At 35.8% G+C, this 10,613-nt stretch overlaps 1 protein-coding gene across 1 annotated transcript; it reads right to left on the bottom strand.

The window, feature by feature from the left end:
• Positions 1–894: 894 nt before the first annotated feature.
• LOC143613665 (uncharacterized) lies at positions 895–3,783 on the bottom strand (the record flags this gene model as incomplete). The annotated part of the gene is made up of 1 exon (XM_077087313.1): positions 895–3,783. A coding segment is annotated over exon 1 (1,629 nt), but the record flags the coding sequence as incomplete, so codon positions are not given.
• Positions 3,784–10,613: the final 6,830 nt, after the last annotated feature.

Raw genomic sequence — 10,613 nt, 5'->3', positions numbered from 1 at the left:
ACTTCTCGTACACTTTTAGGGTAAGGTAAAGTTTTGATAACATCAATTTTCGCTTTATCTACCTCTAACCCTTTTGCTGAAACAACATGTCCAAGAATGAGACCTTGATCTACCATAAAATGGCATTTTTCATAATTTAACACAAGATTGGTCTCAATGCATCTTTCCAAAATCTTTTTCAAATTATCTAAACATTCACTAAAAGAGTTTTCGTAAACAGTAAAGTCGTCCATAAAAACTTCAATTATTTCTTCCACATAATCTGAGAAAATACTTACCATGCATCTTTGAAAGGTAGCTGGGGCATTACAAAGACCGAATGGCATTCGCCGGTATGCAAACGTACCAAAAGGACACGTAAACGTTGTCTTTTCTTGGTCTTCGGGTGCAACAGGTATCTGGTGGAAACCAGAGTATCCATCTAAGCAACAATAATGAGTTTTACCTGCTAACCTCTCCAACATTTGATCGATGAAAGGTAAAGGGAAGTGATCTTTTCGAGTAGAGGCATTCAACCTTCTGTAATCAATACACACTCTCCACCCATTTTGAACACGAGTGGGAACCATTTCGCCTTGTTCATTCTTTGTAACAGTGATACCGGTCTTTTTGGGTACAACTTGAACTGGACTTACACATTTGCTATCAGAGATTGGGTAAATCATACCTGCATTGAGTAGTTTCATAATCTCTTTCTTGACAACTTCCATCATGGGAGGATTCAATCTTCTCTGTGCTTCACGTGTGGGTTTGTAGTCATCTTCCATGAGGATCTTGTGCATACAAAGGGATGGACTCATACCTTTGATGTCAGCTATGGTCCAACCGATTGCTTCATTGTATTGCTTGAGCATGTTGACCAATTCATCTTCTTGGTTCTTGGAAAGTTTGTTGGATATCTGGAAATGTGTCATTATCTCCAAGATAAGCGTACATAAGATGATTAGGAAGTGTCTTTAACTCTAGATCTGGTGGTTGCACAATGGATGGTAAAAGCTTTTGTTCGGTAACTTGTAATTGCAGCTTGGTTGTTTCATACCTAGTTTGTGTATCCATGAGGGATACCAGCTCTATCAGTTCATCTTCAAGTTTGAAATTTTCAGCGAGTTCTTTTGTTGATGTTTCATCAAGGCTTTTGTTCAAGATTAGTGCCAGAGTGTCATGGTTAGATAACTTGAAGTAATCATCAATTAAAGGATCGATTACATCTAACCAATTCACATATGAAACATCGCTTGGATACCGCATAGCATTATAAATATTAAAATTTATGATCTCGCCATCAAATTCCATGGAGAGGGTGCCATTATAAACATCAATATTTTTTTTAGCAGTCTTCAGAAACGGCCTTCCTAACAAAATGGAACTTGAGTCTGAAGTGTCACCATCTTCCATATCTAGCACATAGAAATCAGCGGGAAATACCAGCTCATTTACTTGCACTAATACGTCCTCTAATACACCTTTTGGGTGGACCATGGATTTGTCAGCCAATTGAATGACTACCCCTGTCCTTTTCAACGGTCCAACGTTGAGAGTTTGGAAAATGGAATATGGTAAGACGTTGATGGAGGCTCCGAGATCAATCATAGCTCTTGGAATGGTTAGATTTCCCATTTTACAAGGAATAGTGAAATCACCAGGATCCTTGCACTTTGGTGGAAGTCTCTTTTGTAAAACGGCTGAGACATTCTCGTTGACCTTGATGGTTTCATTCCCTTTAAGCTTTTTCTTTGAAGTGCAAAGTTCTTTTAAGAACTTAGAATATCGAGGGACTTGTTTGATGGCATCAAGGAGGGGAATATTTACTTCCACCTTTCGAAACATTTCCATGATCTCATGCTCTTCTCTTTCTTTCTTCGTGCTTAAAAATCTTGAAGGAAATGGAGGAGGGACTTTGAACTTAGGTATTACTTCACTTGTCTTTGAAGTATCCTTTTTCTCTTCGGTATTCTTTTCAAAAACGACCTCTTGTTCTTCTTCTTGCGATTCTGGGCCGTCGTACTTCCTTCCACTTCTCAATGTGATGGCACAAGCGTTGTACTTGGGGTTTGCTTTTGTTTGTGCTGGTAGTTTTCCTTGAGATTCGAGTCTACTCACTGAGCTAGCTAATTGAGCCATCTGTTGCTCCAGATTCTTGATGCTGGCCTTTGTTTCTTGTTGGAACATTTGTGTACTGGCAGCCAGGTTCTTCACAATGTCTTCTAAAGACATTCCAGAGCTGCTTGGTTGTTGTGTTTGTGGTTTACGATGTTGGAAATTTTGTGGGTTTGGAAAGGTTTGACGTGGTTGATATTGAGGTGGTCTTTGTTGGTAGCCAAAGTTGGTAGGTTGTCCCCAATTCTGATTTACTCGTGGTTGATCGTATTGCCTTGTGTTTTGTACAGGATATCCGCCAACTGCATCTGCTTGTTCGACATTGTCTTGCAGCATTGGACACATATCAGTGGGGTGTCCTGTTTCTAAGCATATTCCACATGCTCGTTGTGGTGCTTCAGTTTCTTTATCCTTTGTAAGCATCATGACTGCTTTAGTTAACTCAGCCAATTGAGTTTCAATGTGAGGAGTACTCACTCCTTTCACAGCACGTGGTACATCTGAATACCATTCTTCTTCATGTGTCGAGTGTTTTGTGTCATCCGCGGCTGATTGGATTATGGCTCTAATTTGGGTTGGGGTTTTGTGGAGTAGGTTTCCTCCACTTGAGGCACTTAGAAATCATCTCTCCATGGGTGCCATTCCTTGACAGAAGTATTGAAGTAGTTGATGCTCCGAGACTCCATGTTGAGGACATTTGCTAAATAGCTCCTTGAATCTTTCCCAGTAAGCATGTAGAGGCTCTCTTTTTGCTTGTTTGATTCCAGTGATTTCTCTACGAAGAGTGGACGCTTTTGCTTCAGGGAAGTATGTGTCAAGAAAATTTCTCGCAAGTCCATTCCAGGTTGTCACTGACCCTGGCGGTAGGGTATACAACCAATGTTTCGCTGAATCTTGCAAAGAAAAGGGGAATGCCCTAAGTTTGATTTGATCTTCTGTGACATCATTTGGCTTCATTCCGGTGCACACGGCGTGGAATTCTTTGAGGAAATTATGAGGATCTTCATTCTCCAGCCCTCGGAAGGTTGGCAATAAATGGATAAGGCCTGATTTTAGCTCGAAATTTGGCATAGCGGGATAATTGATACAAAGAGGTTGTTGGGGAACATCGCGGTTCGCCCATTCTCGAAAGGTTTGCTCGACCGGGTTCGCTAAATCCATTGGGTTCGAATCTTGGGTCGAATTTGAGTTTGTGACGTGGGAGTGGAAGATGAGTCAGAGTCACTTGACAAAGAAAGGTTTTCCCAAATGTCAATGACCGATGGTGATTGAGTAGAGGTTGAAGTATTTGCTAACTTCTTTCGAAGTTTCGCCTGTTTCCTTAATCTCTTCGCGGTTTTTTCTATCTCTAGATCGATATTGAGTAGTTTACCAGTTCTTAAAGATCTTGTCATAAAAGTGAAATTTTAGACACAGTCCCCGACAACGGCGCCAATTTGTTGGGTGTCGTCAGCTCCAGCAAATAAATTTATAAATGTGAACTCACTATGTTACACACTATTAGGGATAGTATGAGTGGAAGTAAAGTTCGTGTCCACAGGAATTGCGTTTTAACAATTTTATAACCGAGAACGATTTAGAACTAGTATTCGTAACAGGCGGGATTTGTGTAAATAATAAATTATATAAGCATAAACTAAATAGTAGTAGTACAAATTTTTAACATATAACTAAGAGATAAAATAACTAACTTAGAACAAACAATCATTAAAGATAGTTCCGACACAAGGGGTATTTCATACTTCTGATTCAAACTACGATCATCAATAATTATGGTGCAGTGATTTTTATTATTAAAAGATTTGTATCAATACTAAACGTCACGTCGTTCGGACGTTCCCTCCATCTGTGTCTAACTAAGCGCAGTTCTTTAGTTAGAGCCAACTCGCTACCCTAATCTCACGCCGTTCGGATTTTAACGTGCGAGTTGCATGTGATGAATGTATTAATTATCATTTAGTGTTCACGCTATTCGGAATACTAAATCACATTGTATAATTTCTATAACTAGATTGAATTCATAGACAAACGCAAACCGTCATTTGTTCCTTCGTTATCAAGATTAAAATCATATTTCATATTTTAACTTTGAAGAACGTCATTAGCATATTAATAAATTGATCAGGTTCATTAACAAACTAATTTGAATCCTTAAAGAGTTTCGGATTTAAAGTTCAAGAAATTTTACAAACGAAACCTTTCAACAATAAAATCATATAAACATTTCACATTCGAATCATAATACAAAATAGAGCCCTTAATGTCGAAACTAATAGATTATTAGCCTAACATAGAAATTAACATAACCAAAGTAAACTTACAAAGTAAAGACATACTACTCGTGGGGTGTTCGGGAAGAGCTTCGGAACTCCCGGGAAGTGTTTTGTACCTCCTCGAGACTCCTGGAACCTCCTTGGCACTCCTATGGAGTTTATTTAGCTAATTAGAGAGAAGAGATGTGAGAAATGGTGTGTTTTTGGCTGAAACTCGGGCTGCTATTTATAGCTGAAAATCTGGAATACTTATGGGTCGTAATGTTTTCAACAGTATTCTTAAACTTTTTATCTTATCTTATCTCCAACTCCAGATTTTTAGGATTGTGTTTTCTACCGACAGTCTTTATGGGTCGTAAGGTTGCTTTATGACCCATAAGTTTTATTTTTTAATGTCTTGATATTATCTATTCCGGATTTTATGGATCTTGGTTGCACCGATGACGACTTTTGTGATACAATAATGACTGACGGTTCTTTATGGGTCGTAAGGGTGTTTACAACCCATAAGTGTTAACTAATGCTGGAAATCTTTATGGGTCATAAGTTTCAGCTGCTCTTTAGTCTTCAAATCTTTACAGCCCATAAGTTTTGTCATTGTCTTGTTATTCTTTTTATCTTCAAGTCTTGTCTTTGCTTTTGATTTTCATTTCTTTCGGCTTCGTTCTTTCTATCGGTTGTTCTTCGGACCAAGTTGCTTCATTCCCATTTCGGACCTTGTTGCTTCATTCCCGGGTTTGTTCGGTTTCTGAATTGTGTCCTTTTGGTTTGTTATTTCTTGTTTATTTGGACTAATTCGTCATTCGAACCTACAAATCCATGTTACAAATAATTTAGTATCAAACTCAATGGATTTGTAATGAAAAGAGTATAAAATCGAGGATAAATGATATAAATAATGTGTATAATTTTGCACACATCAGTGCAGTTTTGTCATTTGTGACTGTTTGTATCAAATCCATAATAATTTAACCAATAGACAGTCTCATACCCGTTTATTATAATTGTTTTCTTCAAAACAAAATTTAATTTATCTTAAAACTTTAACGAGTTGTTTGTGAATAAGAGGTTTTGGAATTTAATCACAATTATGAACATTGTGTTTTTTATGAAAATTTGTAATGTTGGGTATAGTAAGATGTAAGGAGAAAAAAAAATCCAAACTTATAAACTATTTATAGTCTAATATAATGCCGTATTTGAGATTTGGTGTATCTTCAAAATTTCGTTTTATTTGAGATTTGGAGTATCTACAAAATTTCAACATCGAAACAGCTATTAGCTTAAATTAGTTTTAAACACGTGCGTCTCTTTTATATGTTTAACTAGCTTTTATTCGTGTTACGAGAGTTGTTTTACGTTTTTAGTTTCTAATATTTATATATTTTTTAGTATTTAATTTTATTTATAGTTAGGAAGTTAATAATATACTTTGAGTTTGATGATGAAATGATTTCACAAATAAATAAGATACTATAACTCGTTTAAAAGTTATCTGACTTTAGAGAGAAATATGACCCACTTATTTTATTACTATAAAATTTTTTCTTAAATATAAATACTATTTTTTTTATAAAAATCAAGTATTTTAATTTTTAGTATATCCCAATTTTATAGATTTTTTATATCAAATATTTTGTGATTTTTAATTTACTTAGATGTTATAACCCGTGTAAGGGCTATATGAGTTTGGTTAGACTCATACCCGAATTCGGGTCAAATGCATGAGAAGTCTTCATGTACAGATAAAACAATTTGGTGGCTTGAGAGGAAGTGAGGAACAACTAGATAGCTTTTAAAGTTTCCGTTTATATATATTTAAGATTAAGATAATAAACTTTCACATGCCAATAAGCTTTAGCTTAACTAGTATTGACGGGGAAGTAAATATTTGGGTTGAAGACCGCTAGGTCTCAGTTTCAAATCCGATCAAACCAGGTTTTAGCAGTGAGCCGGCTTTGGGTTTCTTCGAAACAGGTGATGACGGGTTGGGCTATTCAGCATTGTCTGTGATCACGAGCGTATGAGATCGTCTTTTATCATTCTCTTACGACAGTTAAACGGGCTTTATTCATTGTTCAATAAGAAAATGAACTTTCATATCCTAAACCAACAATAACTTCAATTTTATTATTTAGTCACAATGTTTGCGTGTTTTTTGTTTATGAAATTCCAGGGCATGAGCCCATTGAAATTTTTATAGTCAAAGTCACTAGAATGGTTGTTATATGCATTTATTTAATTATAAAGGGCCCCACACAATATTATTGGGACGAATTTGGGCGAATTTGGGGGGAACACCGTCCCCTGGGCGATTTTGGGGCTATAAGGGGCTTGGGCGGGAGGGTTTTGTCGCCGGATGAGGAAGAAATTAATATTATTATTATATTAGTATGTGTTATATATATATATATATATATATAACACATACTAATATAATAATAATATTAATTTCTTCCTCATCCGGCGACAAAACCCTCCCGCCCAAGCCCCTTATAGCCCATATTATTTGTAGCCCCTACGCCATTACACCCTAAAAACAAAAACATATCCTTTGCTGACTTGGCGCCACATGGCACAAAACGCCCCATTTTGTAGCCCTCCACTACACATAGCCTAATAGTTAACGGGAAAGTGTAACTTTTTAAAGGGCATACCAGTATTTTATCTGACATATCGACTATTATGAAAGAGAAAAATGTAGGCAAGGACTAAACATGCATGAGTAATTTAGGGGGAGGGGGTGGTTCATGGTGATTGTATTTTGATCACTTTGACCACCCAATGGCATGATGACACATCACCCTAAATCCATCACTAATGATGGAATTTAGTGGGGGTGGTGGTGTGATGGTTTTAAGCGTGATCACCACCCACCAACGGTAACTTTTCAATTATTTCAAGCGGGATCACCACCACGCTAATGACCCCATCACGCGTGATGGGGTGCCAGCGGCGGTGTTCCACGCTCCACCACGCTTGGTGGAAGCCCCATCACGCACCACAATATCCCCCTTATATTCTGACACTTTGACATCTAAACGAGTCATATAGATCTATACAACTTGTATATGTGTCAGATCTTGTCTGATAACATTAACCAACACCCATACTAGTCGTGTAGTAATCTATACAATTAGTATTAATCTATAGACTCTTAGAGCATTCACATCCTATCCCACATACTCATCTCTATAATTACAGTACAAAACACTACATTTCTCTTTCCTGTTTAATTAAATAATATTTTTTATACTTTTATCATTACAGTTTTCTCTCTCCTCTACTCACAACCAATTCAACAAATATTAAAAAATAAATAGGGGCAAACTTTGTTTCCCCAAATGTAAAAAAAATCACTACATTTCTCTCTCCACCCTATAATTTACACTCACGATCATTCAAAACTCCACCCTATAATTTACCAATTCCCCTCACATAATTATGGAGGATGGGATGAGAATGCTCTTATATGTTTTGTATGACCGGTATAAGTGATATTCGAGTCTTATTTATAAGACTCTTTTTTTAGCAAACAGGAGATAAATAATCTCAACTTTTCTGTATTGGCTGATAATAATCCCAACTTCAAAAATCACTACCAGTTGTCCCAACTTTCAACTATTTTGGTCTAAATGGACCTCTGTTAAAAAGCATTTGACGGCGTTAAGTTTTTTTTTCCAAGTTTCAAACAGATGTTTTAGGGTTTTTGATCAAAAGAACGATACAAGTCGACCGATTTAAAACTTATCTCGAAACGATGAGCCAAGCGACGAAACAATGTTTCAATTCGAGCGTTTGAATTTCTAATTAACAAAAATCAAGTCATTTGAATCATTTTTTCGAGATAAGTTTTATATCAGTTGAATCGTATCGTTCTTCCGATCAAAAAGCCCTAAAAAATTGATTTAAAACTCAAGAAAAAATTTAACAGCGTTAAGTGTTTGTTAACGGAGGCCCATTGAGACAAAACTAGTTGAAAGTTGGACTCCTTGTAGTGATTTTTAAGGTTGAGATTATTATTGGTCAATACACAAAAGTTGGGATTATTTATTTCCAATTTGCTTTTTTTTTTCATATTATCCAAATGTGTAATTTTCTGTAGTTTGATGTAGGTCTGTGTGAATATTTGATAATTAGTTTATAAGCGACACTAGTTCATACTAAAAGTCAGCTATGCTGAGTGAGTTATAGTTTTAACAGACAACATGTCATACTTATACATTCATAAATATTCGTATCCAAAGACATGCACATCGTTCTTCACCTGTTCCACATTCATATATTTATACAAACTTTATTAACATTCAAACCATACACAGTTAGCACATTTTCATTCAATCACTTACCTTAACCAACCAAAAGTATGTTCATAGTCCGTCGTCTATACCTACACTCAAGTTCATGAACAGACAAAAGGTTCGCAGTCCTTACAAATGTTCACCATTTATAGTATGTACAAGGTCTGCGGTCCTTCCCTAAACCAATATACATTAACAGTGCATACAAGGTCCACCGTCCTCACCTATGTTGACACATACATTAGCATCACGTACAAGGTCCACTGTCCTTACCTATGCTAACAGACACAACTATAGCAAGTTCAAGGTCCGTTGTCCTTACTCGTGTTAACATATATACCATAGCATGTACACTATCCACAATCCTCCCCATTGCTTCCACCTTACATCTATAGCATTTAAGGTCCACAGTCTTTAACTATTCTAACACATTCCATTTACTACACGTATAAGGTCCATGGTCCTTACCTACACTAACATCATTCCATGTCTACGTCCAATGAAAGTTAAAGGGATTTGTCATCCTAACTTACCAAGTTGGACGTAGAACCCGTACACCATGCATACACCTGCTTACACATACCACATAATATATATATATATATATAAGCGTACCAACATATATAATCTTATATATATACACATTCTACACGCCAACATATATTACTATTCTAGCAATGTTTATTATCAACTATCACATTGAGTATGCACACAACTCCGAAAACATAAACAAAGAAAAGAGATAGAACTCACCTTGATCCGGTTTTGTTCTGAATATATAGTTATTCCCTTTCTCAACTGTGTATAACTAACTATTAAATAATAAGTCGTTAATTAATGATTCTACAATTTAATTATACTTAACTAAGCTAGCGGGTTCAAACCCCGTTAACTTTACAAGACTAACTAATACTTACTAACTAAGCAAACTTTAATGGTTGAACATCTTGCAAATGGGTATTCCCAAGGTTCATTTATTCCCATTTAAAAATGACATTCCCATTTTGAAAGAGCATTCCTATTTGCAAAGATCATTCTCATTTGCAAAGACCATTCTCATTTGTATTTGCAAAGACCATTCCCATTTGCAAGAACCATTTTAATTTGCAAGGACCATTCTCATTTGCAAAGACCATTCCCATTTGCAAGAACCATTTTAATTTGCAAGGACCATTCTCATTTGCAAAGACCATTCCAATTTACAAAGACCAGTCTCATTTGCAAAGACCATTCTCATTTGCAAAGAACATTCCCATTTGAAAAAGCATTCCCATTTGCAAAGAGTATTTTTGTTTGCAAAGAGCATTCTTATTCTCTTTTTGAACCAAACCTTACTCGCTTAACACGATCTAGACCAAATAGCTCGTTTATTATAAAGTTTGAGACTTTAACAAGCGTTCCATCCCGATCTAGTTGTATACTAAATTTCGTGTATAACTGGTTTCATTTACCCATCATTTTTATGAATCAAACTTCACTCTTTTAACACGAGCTAATCCATTTAACTTGTTCTATGTAAAGTTTGCAAGTTTACTACTTATTATAACCCAACTAACATCCTACCAACTTTGATGGCAAACCGACATCAAATACGTAACTTTTTTTTAACTAAAACGTACCTTAATCGAGTGAGATCCGAAAACGTATGCGATATTTGATGACGACTTTTTCGCGTTTTCATTTTGTCTAACACGGATCTACACTTGTATGAATTCGGTTCTTGAATTCCTTATTAAAACAAATCCTTCAAATCTTGAGCTTAATGTGTGTGTTTTGAAAAGTGAAATATGAAAAGATTTAGGGTTTAAGCCCATCATCTCTTCTTATGCCCATTTTCAATAAATTCTTAGGGCCTGAATCTAATTAATTCATATTAATATTTATTTATTATTTTAAACAGGTAATAAATCCATCGATTTGTAATAATACTCATTTATTATTT

Source organism: Bidens hawaiensis, unplaced genomic scaffold, assembly GCF_021521415.1.
Source record: "Bidens hawaiensis isolate Kalapana, Puna unplaced genomic scaffold, B.hawaiensis_p1.1 tig00038009_1, whole genome shotgun sequence".
Lineage (NCBI taxonomy): Eukaryota > Viridiplantae > Streptophyta > Magnoliopsida > Asterales > Asteraceae > Bidens > Bidens hawaiensis.
Note: the sequence above shows the minus strand (reverse complement) of the source record. Positions and strands in the feature narration are given on the sequence as shown.